At 38.8% G+C, this 22724-nt stretch overlaps 1 protein-coding gene across 3 annotated transcripts in view; it reads left to right on the top strand.

Annotated features, from left to right (window-relative positions):
• GAB1 (GRB2 associated binding protein 1) overlaps positions 1–22724 on the top strand; it is a 102986-nt gene that overhangs the window by 57039 nt on the left and 23223 nt on the right. For all 3 annotated transcript variants that reach the window (XM_075500992.1, XM_075500989.1, XM_075500991.1), the window contains exons 2-4: positions 3949–4243; positions 15089–15302; positions 21639–22243. In XM_075500992.1, the coding sequence (XP_075357107.1) occupies positions 3949–4243; positions 15089–15302; positions 21639–22243 (1114 nt within the window). The remainder of the gene's footprint in view (positions 1–3948; positions 4244–15088; positions 15303–21638; positions 22244–22724) is intronic.

The raw sequence follows: 22724 nt of genomic DNA, 5'->3' as shown, positions 1-22724 counted from the left end.
TATCTCAAAAACAAGCAAACAAGCTTGTTTTTATAGTTATGATGGTCTCATGATACGATGGTCTCATGATACAAACAGGACAATGTTTGGCAAGAATGGTGATGTCCTATGTTAGGCCAGCTGATATGCTTTGCAGCTCAAAGGAGAAAACAAGCTGAGAGGCACACAAGGCCTTTCTTAGTCTGAAACAAAAGCAGCAAACCTCGTTAAACCTTGTTTTGTAATAATTTACAAAGCCTGCACAGGCTTTTGGTGAACTTGATTCCCATGACGTTTGCCATACAACACTTTTAAAAGGAACAATTTTACTTCTGAATTAGGTATTTGATCTGCATGCAGTGTTTTGTAACTAGGTGTTAGTGTATTTATAAAAAATATTTTTAAAGCCCTATTTATATTAATAACACACATTTTATATATATGAAAAAAATCTTTCATTTAATAAAACACCTTTTGTCTATTTGCTCAAATATCTTTCCAGAATTAAATGATATTGGTATTGGGACAAAACGTTTAAATCCCATACTGGCTATTTTTTTGACCTCTCAAACTTAATGCAATTGACTTCTAGCACAGAAAACCAGTGTTTGGGAATGTATGACTGATAACGTCAGTAACGTGACGTATAATTAGTACCTGTAATTTTCTTGTGACTTAAACCAGTTGTGTCTTTTTTGGTGATTATGAGAAATAGTCTGTAAAAGAAATGCAAAATTTTCAAACAAGGAATGCCTAAAGGGGTAAAAAAAAAAAAAAGATTAAATTTGCATAAATATGTATTTGCACATGCGCACGCTCTCTTTTAGAGGTTTTGTTTTGGAAAGCCATTACTGAAGAAGCTCTCTTCCTTACACATATAGCCCAGTATTCTGTATTTCAGTGAGGCAGTATACAGCTTTCGTTACAACGACAAATACTGAAATGTTAAAAATAGATCAAGCTTTAAGAATCCCAGATATTTTCAAATAACAAAGAGTGATTTATGTGGGCTCATTTTGCACTTTGACAAAATATAGAGGCGCTTTTGTACTATGATTAGCAAGAGTGCTGATGTCAGTTCGCTTGTCTAGCTTTAAGCTTTATTCTGCTGCTAAATTGTGCTTTGTACTGTAATCCAGAGAACCTTTGTATCTGCCTTATTAGTGTGTAGTTTATGGAATTGCTTTTGTTTTTTGAATATAATCTGTGCCAGTTTCAGTGAGTGTGACTCATTATATGACTGAAATAAACATTCACATATGCACTATGTGAAAACTCTTCAAAAATAGTAGCAGGTGCTGGTAGGCTAAATTCAATGTTTTAAGTACTTTATAGTACTATTTTGTAGCCCGAAGGGCTGAAAGCAAATTCGGTTTAGCTGGTTGATTTTCTGAATTTTTAAGAGTCCTATTTACTCATTAATGTTCAACAGAGATTGTCAGGATTGCTAAGAATCTTTAACTCCTTAACACAGTACTAGAAATAACCAAGTGTGCCTCTTCTAGAAGTTTGATACAGAGTTGATTTTTTTTTTTTTTTGGTTACGCAAATTGCGAGACAAAATGCATCATGCTTCTCAATTGCTCTTGTCCCTCTCTTGTCTCTAATCTCTTTCCTCCTGACTTAAGCTTTGAAAATTTCATCTGAATGACTGAAGGATGAGGTTAAAGATAAAGCTAATTTCTGAGGCAACAGAGTTTTGCAGTTTGGTTCGTAACAGTTATCTGTGACAGACCTTGTCTGGAGACAGAACCTCCGATATTGAAGTTTCCTGTTATCCCAGCATCTAAGTTGTCACTTGATTTGGAAACAGGAAACAAAACAAACTTTGCCAGTGTTCTTGGGCTGCTGTTAAACAGTGCTTATCAGCCATGCTACTAGAAGATGCTCACATTTGAAATCTAAATTGAAGGGGGTTCATCTGTTACATCTTCTATTTCTGTGTTTTACTGTTCACCCAGTTAAACTTACTGCTACCGTGGAAAGAGTTGCTTGAGACCTTGACGTGATTCACGCAGTTCAGCATTTAAAGGCAGATGCTGTATTCACAACTACAATAACTATACTTGTTTTATAAAGTATAAAAGTTATCTTAAAATCAAATAACTTTTAGAGGCTTGGTACTTGGAGAATGGATCACAAGCCTTAATTAAGCTGTCTGGCATTTTTCCCTTTCTCCTGTTTTCTGTATTATCTTTTCATAATAGCTTCCTAAGCTTGATACCCAAAAAGGGCATGCCCGCTTGACAATGAGGGTTTTGTGAGTCTCTGGTGCAAAGCTGACGGCGCTAGTTTGGAGCTGGAAGACGGCAGTGCAGTTCTCGCTCTTTGTTCTTTATGTCCTCCTTCCACTAGTTTGTTTGAAGGTAACAGCTACATAAAAATGAAATGGAAACACTCTTGTGCCCCAAGAAAATGGGTCCGAATTTTTTCCTAATACGTAGTAAGAAACTTGTTTTCAAAGCTACGTCCCAGTGTGTAAAGGACATCACACGTCGTGACCTCTTCTGGGACCGTCCTTGCTGACTTCGTTCCTTTCCTTGGTTAGCATGCAGCCAGGGCTGGCCAAAAGGAGAACTCACCTGTTTTATTTTTTTTATTTCTTCTATTATTTTCTGTCCTTCCAAAGGACTTGCTGGCTACCTTGTTTGAATATCCTAAAGAAGTTTTAAAGGGGGTGGCTTGGGGCATGGTGTGAGTCTGCACTGTAACGCGCAGTGGCTTGGCTACTGCATTGATTTGCCTTGGTCTCCAACTTTGAAAAGTGTAAAAACAAATGGACAAAACTGTGATGGCTTCCCACTGTGTCTGGGCTCTACTTTCAGATTTCTAACTGTGAGTGCAATGCAGCTCTTCTAGTGGGCAATGGCAGTACATCTAGTTTCTTCTACTGCAGCCATTATCCTGGCATTTGTGCGTATAAGGAATCTTATAGGAAGCATAGAATGCTGTATTGCTGGTAGAGCCGAGGAACCAAAATGCAGATAAGTGGGGCAATAAAGATGCCGTTGGTAACGCCAGGACAGTTGTATGCAAATCTTGGTTTCTTGGTTTGAGTTAGCATCTTTGGTGGGAATGATGCCAGGTGACGGAGGCCCATGGGAATGAAAGGCAGCTGAGGATTAGCTGGAAGATGAGGCATTTTAGTTGTGCTTTTCTCCTGGACCAGCTTCTTCCTCTCTGCAGGGGCAGGAAGGCTGATATAACAAGCATGGCGTCAGACTGTGAAATGTATTTTTTCTGTTGACGTACCTTCCACAGAGACTGTTTTTATGCTGTAAAATTATAACATTTGGTCATTCTCTCCATCCCCATCTCTCTAACAGTTTCCAAAATAATAATGTGGCTCTTTTTCTGTAAGAAGTACTATTGTAGAAATATTATGAGGTTCTGAGTGCAGAGTTCCCCTAACATTGAGGCCAGCGTACGATGTGAGCGTTGTCTGTTCTTTAAATGCAAGTCGCTATCATTGAGTATCAGTGAAAAATTCAGAGTTAAAATGCATCAGCCCAAAGCAGCCGATATTGGAAACAAGACAATATGGAGCACTTAAAGATATATTTTATTTTGCCTTCCCCATACCTACATCAGCTTCCTTCAGAAGTTTTTTGTGTGTGCTTTTTTCTCCTCTCCTGGTCCCCTCCACCCTTTTGTCTTTGCTGGATTAATCTTTTCTCATTTTGTAAACAGTGATTTAATTAAATGTCCCCTTCTTAAAAACAAAGATCAAATACAGAAGAAATAAACTTTAAAATACAAATTCACTAATCCTCTAGTCCACTGCTGTAACAATATGTAAACAGGTTGTGTTAAATGTAGGTAACTGGTGAGTAATCTCTTAGAATTATAATTGAATTACTTACTATTACTTGGTTCAACCTAGATTGAAACCATACACAAAAGGTAACAGTCTTCAAGTATGATTTTGCCTTCTAATTTTTCGCCCTTTTTTCTCTTTTCAATTTTCAGGCATGGAAGAGGAGATGGTTTGTGCTTCGCAGCGGCCGTTTAACAGGGGATCCAGATGTATTGGAATACTACAAAAATGACCATGCCAAGAAGCCTATCCGTATTATTGACTTAAATTTGTGTCAACAAGTGGATGCTGGATTAACGTTCAACAAAAAAGAGTTTGAAAACAGTTATATTTTTGATATCAACACTATAGACAGAGTTTTCTATTTGGTAGCAGACAGCGAGGAGGAGATGAATAAGTGGGTTCGATGTATCTGTGATATCTGTGGGTTCAACCCTACAGATGAGGGTAAGTTCTGTTGTTTTTTCTGAGAAAGTGTGATGCCTGCATGCAAAGACTGTTTCAAAGATCAGATGACTATCTTTAGCTGGCGTATGTTTTAAAACTTGTATGCATTGGCTATGAAACTTCCTTGTTACTCTGAAAAAAAGTAAGCAGAACAGAGGGAGATAGTAAGAATTTGTTACAAATTGTGTGCCATAGAACTTGGATGATGCTCTTCTGTTTTGCATGATGTTACGTCTTGAAAGTATAGAAAAAATCTTTAAAATCATGCAAAACAGGAAGATGTTCATCATAATCGTCAAAGGAATCCTATTTGGTATAAAAACGTATGGTTATGCAAGCAGCAATGAGTGCAAAATGTCAGGTTTCTAATATTACCATTTCTCCGTCTGCTTTGCAACTTGGGAAAAAAAAATCCGCCCCCCACCGGCCGAAACAAACAAAAAATAACTCGTAGTTCTCCACTATCCAGCTCTAATCCTACCAAAATAGACATTGTGTGAAAGCAGCTTGTAGGAAACAGGATGGTGTGTTTAATTCCTGCAAGTACCTTGTGGCCGTTGCTTGTCCTGAATCCATCCTTATTTATTTACTTATTATTCCTGCATTCCTTGTGGAGATTAGCGGGTTGCATGACTTGCTGTAGCTCTGTGCACAGTCCCAAGAAAAGATTAAATAGGAGCGGTAAGAGGGTTATAAATAAAGCATGCCTGACTGAAGGGGCTAGAACTAAATCCCTGGTTTTTGTAGGATTGTGGATTGAGGGAGGTGGGGAAAAAAGGGCTTGCATCTCTTCTACTCCAGCCAAATCTTCAAAAATGACTGGAAAATACTGTTGGCGTTCTGAAGAGAGACCCTTTTCTTTCTCCTTATGGCAGTTTTGAACTAAAACTTTGTCACGAAAACTTCATGTATGAATTACCACTCTAATAGCAAATTCAGTGAAGGGTACTTGTTTTGACAGTTCCAGCATGTTTTTATGACATCCTGAATATAGCCGAGACCACCCACAGCACGTTTCTAAGAGCGATTGCCATATGATTCAGTATTCAGTCTGCCAGGCATCCGTTACGTACAGGAGAGAGGTAGACAGGTGGTTGCTTTTCAGTGGGTAATACACTAGTGCACCAGGGCAGCTGTGGGCAGGAGGAGCTCAGAAATCATTGGTTCTGGGGACAAATTAGGAATCTGGGACGTAAGGAGGAAATGTGTTTACCTGGCAGCTCTTGTGTATGTGAGAGTGCAAAGGAGCACGTGTCCATTGCGTGGAACGGAGAGGTAGGGTCCCTTCAAAACCATGAGGCCTTTCCTTGCTGAGAGCTGGTGTACTGCTAATACTTAATTTTCTGTTGATGTTACACCTTCTGTTGAACTGAAGGTGAAACATGCTATGAATGTGGAGAGAACTATGCCCTCGCTGGCTGTTTGGGTCAAAACTGGTTTTTGTTTCAGTCAATTGTATCAGTAACTTATCCCCATTATGCTCTCATTGCATGTTTCATCTTTGGCATTTTAGCTTTGTCTGAATTAACCCAACACCTTTACTTTACATAACTGAGAGTTGACCGTACTCTCTGTTCTATGGGTTTAGTAATGTCTTGCAAGGCGTTGAGGAAGAATTAAAAAAGGAAAATGGGGAAATTGGTTGCTGATTGTCTGTTTAATGCCAAGTTCTTATTTTTATAAGATAAATCTTCCTAGTAATGGAAGAGCAAGTCATAAACATACTTTATAAAATCTATGTTAACGTATTTTGAGAAGTTAAAGAACAGATGAAGTTCACTGCAGACAATAAAAAAGCACTACTATTTTAGTATGGAACTAAACAAAAAGAGATTTTATGGGGTTTAACCAACCTTCCCTTTAGCCTGTAGAAGTGGAAGATAGTTTTCTTTGAAGCTGGACAAAATGTCTCTTGCCAGACTGGTTAAGAGTCTTGTTATGAGAGGACTGTCATTTCCATCCTTTGCTCGATCGAGGACTGGGGGCACCACTGGCCTATTGCTCCTGCTGCCGTTTGTTTGGAAGCCCAGTCCAATTGCCTCCTTGGATTTACAAAGAAAAAAATTATGAGATGGTGGTGGTTAGTGCTATTAGAAAACAAATATGGAGTTGTTGTTTTGGTGTTGGGAGCAATGAGGGAGAAAGAGTTCATTGTAACTGTGGAGACACCAAAAAAATAAAGATGACTTCAGACTAGCTCTGAGCTGCTCCTTCCATACGTAGTGAGGACTCAGAAGTTCCTATGATGTGAAGCTTGTATTTTCTCTTATTCCTTTTCTTAAAAATGAGTATTCATAGCAATTTCTAACTACCTAATGCTTTGTTGTGACCTTCCAAATAGAAATTGATTTATGCACATGAAATCTGTTCATTCTGGAGATCTGCAATGTTACATTTGTATTTGGACTGAGTAGATAAATTTATGTTCTGTAGTCATATTTACAAACTATTGAGTCTCCAGCTTTCTGATTGCATCATAATATACTGTAATCTGTAATGATTACATTACAATTACATTGTATGGCTTTTTATAGGGACTTTCTTTTAAGGAAAGGTTTACAGCTGATTTAGTCTTTTAAACTTACAACAAGACAGAAACATGAAGGAAATATTTTTCTTAAAACAAGCTAAATAATTCTACTTTTGTAAAGAAATTTCTGGGTACTTTTTATCTTCAGCTAATGCTTCTTGCTTTCAAACGGAAGCTATAAAATGTTTCTGTAGCATCTTCATTTTTTAAATGCACGTGCAAAGGTGGGGGAGCTACACATGAGCAAGAGGTTTAAGTTTACCACCGAGTTTCATGCTACACTTTTAACATTCATGTTTTCTCTATAAGGTCATAATATAATAGGTCATTTAGCGGTTAACATGTAACTATAAGCAAAAATGTGTTGCCAGTGCTTTGTGCGCTTTCAGAGTGAGAGTCATTCTGGGATGGAGAGACTAAATGGACATGGGAAATGACTGTTCTCCTCTGCCGGCTGCTGTGGAGACCTCAGCCGAAATTCTGTGGCCTGAGCTTCCAGAAGGATGAGGATAAATGTTTAAAGAACAGTAGGAATAGAGGAAATGGATTTTTAAAAGTGATCAATGAGGAGAAAAGTTGAAGGATTTGTTTTTCCCTGGAAGAAAATACTGAGGGAAGAGCTGACTTTCAAAGTGTAAAAAGCTGAGATAAGCAGGACATGGATCAGTTGTTATCCGAAGAGAGAAGTAATTTGTTTCTCTTTCAGTGAGCGATGTAACGATAAAGAAAAACCTTCTAAGGATATTTAAGCACAGGCTGTGAAAGCCCTTCCCTAGAATTCAGTAGACATCTGTGATGGAAGTTTTATACGTGATCCAGCTCCATGTTTCTGTAATTTAGTGAATTGCGTGCTTGGCAGAGCAGGGGAAGGAGGAAATAATCTTACTATATGCAAACATGTTACTTGCATGCATTCATTTGAATAAAGATAGCAATAACAAAGTAAAGCAGAAGAAAAAAAGAAAAGGGAAGAACAAGATGTCGAAATCTACTATTATTTTTACACAAATAATTACATGTGGTAAAGGAAGTTTCTGTTGTCATAAGGACTGTACTTTGAAAGAGCTACAGCTTGCTTCACACACAATGCTTTCAAAGTTTGCAGTATTTCTGTTCAGGCAGCTGCTATCTGATACATGCCTCTCATGCCTTCTGCACTTTGAACAGTGAAATTATTTTCAGATAACCATTTTTAAATTGTGTTCTGATAATACATGCACTACAGGTTGATCGTGGCTTGGGTGCAGTATCAGTGACTGGCAGGATGAACGTAACTCCACCTTCCTCTCCTGGCTCCCTGTATCCTCTCTAATGCTGCGTGGTCAGGCATCGCTGCTGCTACGCTGTGTTGGAGATCTCCGTATCGGATCAGGATAGCCCTGTGCCTGTCCCTGCTGCCTCTAACACAAGCACGGACCAGAAAACAGGCTCTGCCACTAAGAACTTACTATCTGCAGTAAAAGAGATCAACGTAGGAGCAGAGGCATGGGAAGAAGCGAAAGCAAATAAGGTGGTTTTGACCACTGTGGCATATAAGTGGTCTTAGTGCTCCAGCTGTTGGACTGTTGTTAAACTCTGGGATTTTTGAGAAGAAATTTTCAGGGGGTGTTTGATAAATAAATAGTGGATATTAGAGGTGTTTAGAGTGCCCTTCCTGCATGAAGGGTCTGCCTGTAAGAAATAAAAAAATTATCTCTTGGATGTGATTAACTAGAAAGAAAGTCAGCTCAAAGATGACATGCCAAGAGGATGAGTGACTGGTGACCTGGAGTGCAGTAAAGAATAACATGAAAGGACATGTTTTTTGGGGTTTTTTTTTTTTGAGGGTGGAATTCCTGAGAGGAAGGTGAGGCTAGACTGTGAAGGAGGCTGTCAGAGTTGCAAGATTTCATCTAGCAAAATTCCATAGGAATAATAAAATTAGAAGAAGCGGGACCAAAGACTTGGCATAGCAGGTTTGGTAGAGGTGGTAGCTGGTGGCTAAAGAGCTGAGTAAAGGGCAGCAAAGCTGAGATAACTGTTGCCCATTATCCAAAGGAGAAAGAAGACAGCAGAGAAGACCAAGATGTCTTTGACTTCAGATGATGTGGTTAAAGGATGGGTGGCTAAGTGAGATGATGATGAATAGAGCACAAAATCTGCAACAGTGGGTCTTCCCTTACAAGTATGTGAGGAAAAAATACATATAGTAAAAAGATATAATTTACTATCAGGAGTCCAGTCAGAATCTTAGTCTTGAGTGTTTGGGGTTATTATCTTAAGCTGCCAGCTGCATGTGACAAAAATTCATATGAAAGGTGATTCTACTCTTCCTTGAGGAGAAATAAACCCAATCTAATATACCTAGATAATTAACTTAATTTTCCCTGGTTCCTGCTGGACACCTTTTGTGGCATTAACATCACCTGATGAGTCGCTAGGAGAAGGGGATTGCAAGCGGGTGCGTTGGAAGACTGTTCTGCAGATTGCTAGTTCTCAAGTCGTGAGGTGCTGTGACGCAGTACGCGGAGCGCTGAAAACCTCTCTGAAGCACAGAGGTCCCTACGGTTCCAGACAGCATGCTGCAGCCCCAGCTGCATAAACTCACCATGTGGCTGCCGCAGCCTGCTCTGCCGAGGAGAGCTCTGGGCCTTTTTAGTGAGGAAAAAACCCCAAACGTTTTCATGTGGTGGGCTGCACTGTTTCTCTTCACAAGCACCTACAGCAGTTAGTCTATAACAGGACTCCTTGATTATTTTCCTGCGTGACCCAGCCTGTGTACCATCTGAGGATGGAGAGAACAGGCTACAGATGATTCTTTTTTTTTTCCCCTTTGAATGAATAGTCTTCAAAAGAAAATTGCAGGTGGAGAGGGGGAAGAAATTCTGAGTGGAAATGCTGTTGGTATTTTCAAATTTTAAAAGGGTAGCCAAAAGTGCAGCTTAAAATTACATATGAACTGCAGATAGTAAGTACTAAATTTTAGATGTGAGCTCTGAAAACCGGAAACTTCAGTGTGTGACAGGAACTTAGAATCATAGAACCGTTTAGGTTGGAAAAGACCTTTAAGATCATCAAGTCCAACTGTTAACCTAGCACTGCCAAGTCCACCGCTAAACCATGTCCCTAAGCACCACATCTACACATCTTTTAAAATTACTTTGGAACAGTTGGTCATGTCTCTGGTTCAGATGCAGGAGACAGGGTTGTCCTGAGCATAATATGCAATGAGCAACTGCTGAATTCTCCAGTACTGTTCTTTAAATAGGGTATCACGTTTACCTTCAGAAAAAGAGAGATACTTTGAGGTTATATTCAACTAAGAAAACAAACTTACAAAATGCACAGGAACTTTTTATTAATTTAAAAGGATTTTCTCTGGGTATAGCAGAAAGGTTCAGAGTTGAGGCTCACTGGGTAGATTTCATATTGATTGTAAGCTGATCACTTATGCTGCAAACCAAACCCAGGCTAACGTGTCCATGCATCTTCTGGGCTGGATCTGGCTCACATCTATTGAGTTAAGTATACGAACAGAGCAAGTGCTTCTTTGTCTGTGCCTGTCAGCGTACACATGCTTGTGCTCTGTGCATGCATGTGCACACATGTGGCCCTTTGATTCCAGGATTCCAGATCTTTCACTTGAGACCATGTAGAAGTTGACACTAGAGGAAATTCCAGCAGTGTACTTCAGGATGTATCTCATTACATTAAGCAGCACAGATAATGACTGAACAGACTTAATTTAACAAAAAAAAAGAAAAGAAAAAAAAAAAGTCCTTTTAAGGATTAAAGTGAAGGGGGGTTTTTTATTATTTGTTGTATCTGTAAATTTTTGTTCAAGGTCATTACTCTAATATTTTGTTGGCCATTGGTTGTTTTAATGATAACATCTGCATCATAGTAAATGGATTGAAAGAAACATCTCAGAAGAACAGTAGAATCATGCGATTGCATATCTGTTGCTGATTCAGTGTTACAATGGGAAAATCCCATTTCTGTTCTGATCTTTCTACCTACGATCTGCAAAGAATGCATTTTCTTAACTTTGATTGCAATTTTGACATTTAAAGAAATGCCTGCTGTAATGAGGCTTCTGTGTTTTGTTCACTATGAGAACATTTCAAGTATTTACATAATTAGAATATTAAGAGACTATATATCATAATGTAGAAAACAATTTAATTCTTGCTCTAATTAAAAAAAAAAAGAAGAAAAACAAACACAACACAAAACCAACCCTAAATGCAAACTCCCACACTCAGATCTTCTAGATTGTTCATAAAGCACAGATATAGGAACATGTGGAATAAAGAAGCTTTATATAGTTAAGGAGGAAGAGAGGGGAACCTTTTATTTTTCTTGTTCAGAAAATGTTCCTTTTACATCCTTAATTTTATGATTGTTTCATTAGTGAGGCAAATACAAAAATGGTTATGAGGAAAAAAGTATAAATTCTAGCAAAGATGATGCCTGTAACTGCTCTTAACAAACCAACTGAGAAAAGATAAAACTCTTGCCCTGTTTTGAGAAAGCTGCTTGTTCTAGCTGTACTGAATGCAGGAATTATAAAAACAAAATAGGATTCTTGTTATGCTCATTTGCATATTAAATATTCTGGATGTTTTTCCAGCTCCCAGTTATTTCAAAGCAGTCCGAGAGCCTGAGCTCTGGGAACAAACCAAATGACTTACAACGCTCTTTGGTGTGCAGATGACCCCTTCCCTAAAAATCTGCTAGTCCAAAGTGGAGCAAGTTGAGATTGTACTCTTTGAAATCATAATAGGCTGCTGGGAGAAACTCTTTCCTTCATGTGCGCTTCTGAAGTACATGGCTAAAGAGAATATTTGAGAGGGTACAGATAGGCAAACAGCATTCATTTGCTCAGCGATGAAAGTCGTTAACATTACTGTTTTCTTCGTAGTCAAATTTGAAATAGCTTGAGTGCGTAAAGCAAGAAAGAAGTAGCCCAGCACTGAAGCGCTTCAGACTAAGTTCAGTTGCTCTTTAAATCGGGCATTAGCCTACAATATTTAACACATACAAAATACCTGTATGAGGATGAATTTCAGATCAGAAAGTTGGTATTTTAGTAGTTTAGTGCTCTATCCACTGAAAAAAAACAAAACAAAACAAAAAAAAACAAAAAAACCCCCAACCAAACCACACAGAAAACCCCCACAACAGATCTGTAGGAGGACTCAGGGATTTTGTCAAGTGGTATTTGTGTCAAAATAAATGCCACAGCTCATCACAAGGAAACTATCCCTAACGATCCATTAGCATTAATGGGCTCCAGATCCCTGTTCAGAGAAGAGATCATGAACCTTCTGGACAGTTGGACAGTGTCACCTTTAATACTCAGTAACAATCAAAAGGCAAATGGTTAGGATTGGAACAGAATGAATTATGTCTTGGTAAATCAATAAGTGTGTCCCAGCTTTTTTTGTGCGTTTTATGCAATAGTTAGTTTCCCTTCTTAGGAAGGAATTAGTAGAGCTGGGAAAGGTGAGGGTGAAAGGAAACCAGATCTGCAATGAAATGGTTTCTATACCAAGAAAAATTAAGCAGCACCAACTCAGTAAAGCTGTGACAAAGTTGTGTGAAGTTGGGAATGGGTATTATGAAGAGGAGGCAATTGTTCACTGTTTCTCTGAAGATGGGAGCTGATGGATATCAAGTGAAACTATCAGGCAGCAGGTTTAAAAGAAAAGGAAGTGGTTTTTTCATGCCAAGCAGAATAAGGTGTGGAGCTCACTGCCACAGGATGGTAGTAGAGGTCAAAAATATAAATGTACTCAAAAGGGGTAGGACAAACTCAGAGAAAAGTTTGTCAGAGGCTGGTCGGCATAGACTGTGGATGCAGCCTCTGCACTGGGGTGCCCCGAAGCTGTAGAGCCCCAGAAGCTGGGGCCAGCAGGGCAGGCTTGCCTTGCCGCTTGCACTCAGCCTGTCTGCAACAGGCCACCATCAGAGATGAGATGGCATCGTGGGCTTCAGAGACTACAGATCTGACCCAGTATATTTAGCTTAATGGTCTTCACCACTTTGCCTCCTTTCACCAACTACAAGTTATAGCCAGCCTTTAACTTTGTTTTCTTTCTCTCACACACCTGCTTTTTTCTTACTCCCCCAAGAAAGTAACTCTTTCTTTCTCCAAACTGCGTGGATACGTTGGTCCCCTTTCAAGCTCCTTGATTTTATTTTTCCCTGGGAAGTTACCCTTGAGTCTTGTTACTCTTCCTGGGAATGCTAGTGCATGGTTTGTTTAAATGCATCAGCCTCACGTAGGCATGCATCTTACTATATACCTGTTGAGCTCTCCTGACTACCTGTGGTCTAATTGGCACACCCATCTTCCCTGGAAGCTGCAGGGACGTCCTGTTTGATTTCTTTTTTTTCCCCTTGTGTGAACTTGGCACCAAGCAGATCCAACGACGTGAAGGTCGTGTGTAGTCAGGGACAAGGAACAGGGGTGGGGACTGTGGTACACCAAAGCCCTTGAGGATCTTGTCTGTAAGTGTGGCCAAAGAATGATAGCGTATCTGGTAGGAAACCTTTCTTCTCTGCTCTTACTCGTGCATAAATTTACTTGCATTCCTCAGTTCTGGAGGGGACAGGACAGAGAGCTACTTGTCCTTTCTCCCACTACCTCTTTTCCAGGAGCAAGACATACAGGCCTGGTAGGTCCGTTCAGGCACCTCTCTGTTCCTGCTGTTGAACCCCAACGTTAGGGGAATGAAGAAGTATCAGTGGGTGCCTTAAATAGGCTCCTTCTAGCTCTTGAAATTCCTAAATAATAGAAAATTGTTCATATTTTAATATTGTAGCATGTAGTAAAGAAACCATTTTATTCGTGCGTGTGATCACTGTGTGCAGTCTGGTTTTGCCTTTGTTCTGCTAACTAGTTTGATGAGTAGGTCGGGCACAACCTTTTATAAAAACTTTTTTTTTAGGTTATCCTACCTTTTCAGGTAGGTTGAGTTGAGGAATTTTCATATACCTAGACTTCTTCCACCCACATGGGTGTGGTGGGATTTAATTTCTGAGCCTGTGTAAGTGCCATGGGAGTTCAAAGCAAGTACTGCTGTTCCTATTTCCACGTCTAAATCGCTTGTACCTAGTGTACACAGAACTGGAAGCAGGAGGGCTATGTTCTGGTCTGCTCATCTGGTTCTTCCTAGGATAGCGCTGGGAAGCAGAAGCTGGATGAAATTACTTTGTAGTGCATAGCTGGCCTGTAAGCCCAACAGGAGCAGTCTGCACTGGATAATAATATGCTCATTTAAACAATGCTAATAATCAGCGTCCATTCTTGGGATGTGCAAGTTGGAATGTACAATGAGTTGCAAGTACAAGGGAGCCTTGGTAATTGAGGAACAATTTGCTTAATTATGTTGTTCTTAGTCAATGTATTATTAAAACAATGAAAAAGTTAGATGATTGTTTAATGTTTGACAGTGTCAATATTTTCCAGTCTCCCAGGTAATTTAATAGTCAGGATACTTGTATTTGGAAGGAAAAAAGATGTTACGCTGGAATATACATTAATAGGAAGTGGATAAGAATTATAAAGACAAGGTTATTTTAAAAGAAAAAAAATAAAACAAAAAAAAACCCCAACAAACCACAACACCTCCTCTCCCCCCTCAAAAAAAACCCCAAACCAAACAACAACAACAAACCACAACTAATTCATTTATTGCACTAAAATAAAAAGTTGGGGTATGTAATGAGGGGGCTTAGTGGAACATGGTACCTATTGTACCTCTGCATTATTTTTATAACCGTAAGGGATCTTCCATTGCAAAAGCAGCATTTTTCCTGTTGCTTTTCAGATATTGAGAGAGGCCAGTTCTTGACTGGTGACTCATCTCAAATGTTGAAGTGACCTTGGTCAAAAAGGGATGAATACATGCAAGTGCTGACTCAGATTACCATATTCAAGTAATAACCTATGGGCCTTTGTCTGCTCTTGATTAAAACAACAGATTTGTGTTCTTAGCTGTCTTACTGCAGCTGTCAGCATCTTTGTTCTTTCTGTGACCAGAAAACAGGTTAAATAAGTAATTAAATAAGGCATAACCTCTGTTTCCAAGGCATACTTAAGAAATTGATTACAGTTTGAAAAAATATAAAGATATTATAAAGATTTATATGTAAATATGAATACTCTGAAACAAATGTTAATATCCAGATGTTCTTATGTCCACTGATTTTACAGTTTTGAATTAAAAATCCTGATTTTTCTCATCCTCTGTTAATAAATTTTTTTTTGTAGTATTGTAAGACTATTTCTTCATTGTAAAAAGAATGCTTTGCTTTTATGTTTGCAGATGCTGTGAAGCCACCGGTCAGTTCTTTACAACCATCTGCTGAGTTACCCTTGCCCATCAACACTTCACCACCTTCCATGCAAGCAGAATCTTCCCTACCTCCTCCTTATCAGCTTATTAACATCCCCCCACTGGAGTCTTCCTCTGGTCAAGAAGATCCTCAAGACTACCTACTGCTAATAAACTGTCAAAGTAAAAAACCTGAACCTATGAGGTAAGTGACATTTTTTTCTTAATAACTTATTTGTATTGCAGGCCAAGAATGTTTGTGCTAAAAGCACTTTTTTATTGCCGAGTCATTGAACGTTTGCATGTACATAATCTGCTGGGGAGGGGGAAGCTGCCTGTAACTTTTGCTTTTTTACTTTCGATGCTTTAACTTTTTGCAGCAATAGTAAGTTGTTTGATCAGCGCTAGACCCATATTGCATTCTTCAAAAGCGTGGACAGCAATTGCCAATATGAAGTATCAGATAAATGCAGTGATCCAAGCATTTCGTTGTAGCTTGGAGTGATGCATGGCACAGAGCAGAGAACGTAGGCTTTCTTTAGCCATGGTCTGGTGTGTTTAGTCCAGTCTAGGACTAGGAAAAGCTGGAGAAATTTAGCCTTTCTCCCTTCTGTATTTGGTGCCCCAGTTTTGCCTGTTAAAGCTTTCATGAAAGGGATTCAGTAAAACATGCTGATATTTATTATCACCTGCTAGGTTACCACATCACTGAATATAGCAATCCTCGAATGGTATTTGTTGACTATTGCTAACATGGTTCAGACTCTCAAGCAAGAGTAAAAGATAATTATTTTACGATAACGAAGAATGCAGGAGACTTAAACTACTCAATTTCTGTATCCTGAAGTTTAACTTTTTCCAAATAACAGATATTTAAAAACAAGCTCAAATAAGCCTTATTTCTTACTGAATAAAGAGTACCCACACAGTCAGTTCTCCAGAGAACTGTGCAACAGGAAATTTTAAGGAAAGAATTGAGAACTTCTACTGAATTAAACATATATTTATTTCTCCAACTGCTACTTCTAACTTAAATAGATGTACAGCACCTCCTGCATAGGAAGAGATGATATTTACGGTAGCTACCTGGGAAATATTGCTGTGGTTTTTCAGAATGTATCATGGTGGCCATCCCTGGAGCAGGCTGCCCAGGGACTTGGTGGAATCTCCATCCTCCAAGATTTAAATAAATAAATAAATAAATAAAACCCACAACCACAAACGAACTTGACTGGACAAGCTCCCGAGGAGCCTCATCTGGCTTTGAAGTTGGCTTTGCTTAGAGGTATTGGAAGAGCTGGACCAGATAATCTCCAGAGGTCCCTTCCAACCTTGAGTATTCTATTGGAGAACCTTATATATCTCTCTGCTAAGAGAGATAAAAGAAAAGCTTCTTTTCTGCAGTAATTTAAAATAAAATCTGCTGGGGTATTTCCAGAAAAATAAATAAAAAGTCATATTCTTTTTGTGATTGCAGACAAGTACATGGAAGGCTGAGGAAAGCTTCCTTTGAAAGTGTTTTCATGAGTATTTCACATACTCCCTTAGGGCCATACCTTTTAGTGGCGGTGCCTTCTTCATCAACACCTTGATGCTCTGCCAGTTTTACCTGTGCCATGTGCTCTCCATTCCCTTGGCATTTTAATCTTTCTCTGTTGTGCCTGAGGAGTTTCCTGCTCCGTTTACTGATGATTACATGGTAGAAAACACCCTTTACAATCTTATAAAACGGAGGAATGAGCCTACAGTTCCCCCAGAGTGTGGAACGTGCAGGTTACAGGCAGCACAGTGTGCCCCAAAGCCTCCTGCAAGAGAAGGGGAAACCCGGTGTCTGCTTTCTCAGTGTTAAAGGTTTCAGTGTTTAGTGATGTTTAGCAGCTGATGGTGCCTGAGAGGTATGTCACTGTTCCTGCCAAAAGCTATCAAAAAGTTCGGTATTGTTTCCAGAACGGCTTGGCAGAGAAATCTTGACTTTTCATTTCAGCACACTGGCTCATTGGAAATGTGTCCGAGTGCCTGTTTGCTTCTGCGAGGGATGGGCACCGAGTGGATTTCTACCACCACCACATGAAGCGTGTTTTTAGGAATGATCAAGGTTGGCATGTGTAAATGACTTTCTGACCTGACTCCCACAGTTGTGTGACGTGTGGGTTAAGTAGAGGGAGCAAAGTCTGAGGAGAGCATAAAAGGGGGCACAAAATGTGGCAAGGTAGACAGTCCATGAATAGCCTGCAAAATTTCTTGAGGAAGACACTGGTGACACAGGAGAGAAGGTATTTGGGTGTTGAGGAAGGCAGAAGGTCCAATGGAGATAAAATGCCAAGGGAACTGAGAAAGAACTGAAAAAAAGTCTTTGGGAGTGTAGAGATTGTTTAAATAAGTGATGTTTTTATAGGAATATTTGAAGACAGCAAAACATAGCCGTTGTGATTACTTGGAAATTATATGGGCTTAGTGTATTACATTTAACTAAATTCACTAAATAGCTATGTCCTTTTATTAAGAAGGCTGGAATAATGAAAATTCAGAATAATAGTTAGGCTGAAGTTTCAGTTCCACCTAAAAGGACTGCTTATGTTTCATGTCTGGTACAGTAGGTATTCTGCTGGATTTGGGCCAGAGTATAGAGGATATAGACCTTTTCCTATGGAATTAGAGCTTTGTGTATCTGCATAGCATGTTACTAAGATGATCAGTTAGAGGGCACTCTGTGCACTACCCCAATCCACATCCTTACAGGTGAAGAAAAAATTAAATGACTGCATAGTTTTCCTATTACTTTCCGGACTTGGAACAATTTATCTGTGTATTTCATACAACCTTTTTTCCTTAGTGTAAAGTGCAAAGCTTAATAGATGTAATTTAATAGGCAGGTATTGTTATTTGAATGGTTTATTTCTATGACGTTTTCCCTTTAGACTTTAAAGTTGCCAATGTGCAGAGGGAAATGTTTCTGTTCTAATTTTGCGTGTTACTTTATAGATAATCTGGGGACCACTGAATTTTATTTCAAAGCTTTGGGATTCTTTTCTGTGTGAGACGGGTAACTGTGAAACATAGAGGAAGTATCCAAGCTGCCTCTTGGAAATTATTAAGAATTGTGGTGTTTCAGAACTAACAATTTTGAAATGCTTCATTACAGTGTCATGCAATGCACCACGTACTGTCGTGAGAATATCTTGGACACGGCACTTGCAGCTGTAATAATCATGCTGTATTTTGTCTAAATAGTTTTATGCTCTGATCACTGTTGACTTGAGAAAGAGCATTGTTTGACTGTAGCATTTAGTGAGATTTTAAGGTTTGTATTTGGATCCTAAATAAGAAAACGCAGCCAAAGACTGTTTCCAAAACTCTTCTTGTTCTGGCTCATTCAAGAGGTATACTGAAAAATACTAAATGCTGTCTTCCTCATCTTTCCTATGTTTATGAACCAGCCAAGGGTCACCCTTTGTCTCAGAAGAAGGGCAGGAATACCTGCTATTAGAAGATTTTGAAAGTAAAAAGATTCCACTGCAGTGAGTGAACAGTAGCCATTCTTGGAACGCTTGTGAGAAAATAATCACAGAGCCATTAACTTGCCTGAAAATATTGTTTGTTTGAGATGCGTCTTGCATGGTGTTCTGTGAGTTTTAACAGGAAAACTATGTAACTTTGGCTTCCATATTCTGGAAATAGAGCTGGTTTATTATTTATTCATTTATCTACCCACATTTTCACTATGCTTGCTGTTTCTCTCCCAGATTGCTGGCACACAAGAGCAGTTCTGCTGCCACTTTGTTCATAGTATTCTGTTTAATCGGTCACATCAATTCCTGCAGATGGGAAAAGAATCAGCTCAAAAGGATGAGTGGTCAAGCCAGACCGAATACGGCATGTTCAAAAACAGGATGATTACCCCTCAGACCAAAACACTTTTAAAACTTTTTCCCTGGGTCTCTGTCAGTAAGTAGTTTTTAGTACATGGAGACAGGCTTTTTACTGGGCTCCCTCTGCCTCAATACCCCACCTCTTCTCTGTGCCTCTTAATGTCCAGTCCTTGTAGATGAGCAGGCTGTACAATTATCTCTTCTTGATATGTGGAAAGAGGTGTCCAGCCCTAGCACTGAGAAAGGAATAGTTTGGCCACTTAGCATAATTTGCAGATATGTGATGCCCACATGTGATAACACTGAATTTATGTCACAGTCATCCACTGCTTATAAATAGAGTAAGGAGTTTTCATTGTGTTATATCCAACTTTGCCATTATTTTAAGCTGAGATGTAAAAAAAATTAATACTAATCTTAATAGCCAATTGTTAATGGAATATTTAAGCCAATTGATTTTTTTTTTTTTGAGCTGTTCTGAAATGCATGGGAAAAATTAAAATTTGCAAGTAACTTTAAGTGCAGAAGTCATCAAGCATCCTGCATCTGAAATCCTTTAAAAAAAAAAAAAAAAGGCAGGAGTAAAATCTGTCCCTGAACTCTAGTCCGAACCTAAATTTCCTTGAGGTAACATGAATCAACTACGCATTGTAGATTTTCAAAATTGTACGTGGTGTTCTTATCGTGATCAGTGGTTAATACTGACTTTTGAAAACTAGTTAAACTTCAGAGGCTGAATTCCCTGTCTTCATTTTGACATGTTTCAGACTGTCTTCAAACTTTTGGTCTTGCAAAATCAGATTGGTTACAACCCACTCATATTTTGAAAACTATTTCAATAGACTAAGAAGTTGATTCCAAAAGATTACTTTTAAAAACATGAAGTAAATCAGAAATGCCCTCTTATATAGAGAAATGTAAGTTGTTGCCATCGGCTAAGCAAATGACAGGCCTGGCTGCCTCGTGTGTCATGGTTTTTGAGAGTCTTCTGTTTTCACAAGTGCTTGTGGTCAAGAAAGAAGCAGCAGCATTCACTTAGACCCAGAAAAACTCCTAAATTTAAAAATGATAGCATTTGTTGCTTACATATGATGGGTAATCCTTAAGCACTGGCATCATACATGTGCTGTTGTTGCATTTTGAACTTTGGTTATATACTCCTGCATGGTTTTGTAAGATAAATGTAGTGTTTATATTTTATTTCTGTACTTTGGGAAATTTTTTCATTTTAAAGTATATCCTAGTGAACTGGAACTAATAATTTTGGTTCTACAATTGATTGTCAGTGTCCAGCTTCTCTAGACTGCCCACTTTATTTTTATAGCATATAAAATACAGATCACAGTCCTTGCCATACTTGCTCATGTAGAACACGTGACTTTTGCTGGGACTTTGGTCTGAATGAATACCACAGAACTAGAAGGATACGTCTAGAAAGTAGGAGGTAGAGATCCTCTTAAAATAAGGGGAAAAAATTCTTCTTGTGGTAGTCATGCTGTTGATTTTTATGTATTTTATTCCTCAGAAGTTTTGTAAACTGCATGGTCCAGTTGCTTAATAGGGCTTCGTAAGAGTAGTATAGCGGCTATTCATTGATACACACGCATGCGGAAATATTTACATATGTATGTATAAATTAACACAATGGTATGGTACTGTGGTAATGAAAATAGGAAATATCATGGTATGATTGATCAAAAAGTGTATGGACTGCATTAACTCCACCTGTGTTAGTATTTTGCCACTGTCTTGACTTTCATTTAAGCAAGGAGTCAGACTGATAACAGAATTTCTCTGCCTGGAGCAAGGTAACTGGGGAGGTTTACCAAAAAAAAAAAAAAAAAAAAAAAAAGATTGCAATGTGTTTACTTTCCATGTAAGTTTACTGGTACTGATTAGTACCACTATTAATGAGTGCTATTCTCATAAAAGATGGAATTTCCAAAGAAATCAAAGGTAAACGACTGTACAGTTTTATCTAAGGACACTGCCTTAACTTGCATTCAAAACGAAAGCACTGTTGCACATACATCCTATGGATTTTTTTTTTTTCTTTGCCCAAAGAGCATGCTATCTTCCTCCTGTTTCTGTTCTTATCTGTTCTTTCTCTCTCCTTTATGTATTTCAAACCAGTTTTATATGGTCAGTAGATAACTTTAGGCATGCACTTAAGGGTGTTACAAGCAGTTATATTTTTTTGCTCTAATGTTTTTTTCATACTTATTAGAACTAGCAAGTACTGTAAACCCAAGGATTGAGTGTATTATTTTTACCTTTAACGGTGCCATTAGAGTGCTGCTAGTTTGCAGCATGGGTTAAAAAAAAAAAAAAAAAAAAAAAAAAAATCCCCCAGTCCCCAGACAAACTCTGCTCCCAATTGGTGTTGTGGAAATCACTTGCTTTATGAAACATCAACTTGTTGTTTAGCTACTGCTAAAACTCCACACTTGTGTTATCTGTTTCACATGCATGGATTTGTATGTATGTAGTTACTTAGGATCCTTCTTAAGTACTACTGTTTGTTTAATAATTGAGTTCCTGCATTTCATTTAAAAAAAAAATTGGAAGAGACTGATAGACTTTTTAGTTGTTTACATTTTAAATGGTGTGTTTATTATTTGTCATGTTTGTTTTTCTTTATATGTTCATCAACATTTTAATCTTACATGTAGATCTCATGCTGACTCGGCGAAATCCAGCTCTTCTGAAACAGACTGCAATGATAACGTGCCCTCCCACAAAAATCCTGCTCCATCAGCGAGCAAGCATGCTGTGAATGGCTTTTTTCAGCAGCAAGGTGTCTATGACTCTCCGCCTTCTCGTACTGGACTGACATTGGCAGACTGCAGCCTTTATAACCTGCCTAGGAGTTACTCACAGGATGTTTTGCCGAAGGCAGCGTCTCCATCTGGGACTGATGCGGAAGGAGAGCAACATGTTTTCAATACCCCATCAGCAACATCTTCATTAGACGCACAGATGAGACACATCTCCATTAGCTATGACATTCCCCCCACACCTGGAGGTACTTATCAGATTCCACGAACTTTTCCAGACGGAACGTTGTCTCAGACTTCAAAACTGGAGACTATTCCAGATATTCCTCCACCTCGGCCACCAAAACCTCACCACGCTGCAGATCGATCTCCTGTGGAAACATGTAGCATTAGTCGCACTGCTTCAGACACTGATAGTAGTTATTGCATCCCCACAGCAGGAATGCCACCCTCACGCAGTAATACCATTTCAACTGTAGATTTGAATATCTTTCGTAAAGGTCAGTATTCCATATTTTATCCTGATCTTCCAGAATTTTTGTGTTAAATGATGTAATCTTGTGATGAGTGATGTGATATAAATGATGTGAATGGGCTGAATGATATGAGGGACATTTCTAGCCTTTAAAAACAAATGTGTAGCCCTTCACAAAATGGTCTGTGGTCGCAATGCTTAAAATATGTAAGAAAGAAGAAAAAGAGAAGACTATTAAAGGAAACCATCAAAACACCAAAGCACAGAACGTCAATAAGGGATGTATACTGCACTGTGGCATTCAGTCTTAGCTAAAAATATTTGAAGACCTAGACATATTTATGGTGTTCCTTGTCTTTAGAAAGCAGTGAAGAACTAATCATCTTTTTTTTGCTAAGAAGCTTATATAGCTGAGTTCAATACTGCCGTTATCAGTCTTTCAGAACGACCAAAGTAAGGTTAGCATGTAGTGGTCCAAATCTGCAGAAGCTGAAAGTGCTTCATGA

Source organism: Mycteria americana, chromosome 4 (genome assembly GCF_035582795.1).
Source record: "Mycteria americana isolate JAX WOST 10 ecotype Jacksonville Zoo and Gardens chromosome 4, USCA_MyAme_1.0, whole genome shotgun sequence".
Lineage (NCBI taxonomy): Eukaryota > Metazoa > Chordata > Aves > Ciconiiformes > Ciconiidae > Mycteria > Mycteria americana.
Note: the sequence above shows the minus strand (reverse complement) of the source record. Positions and strands in the feature narration are given on the sequence as shown.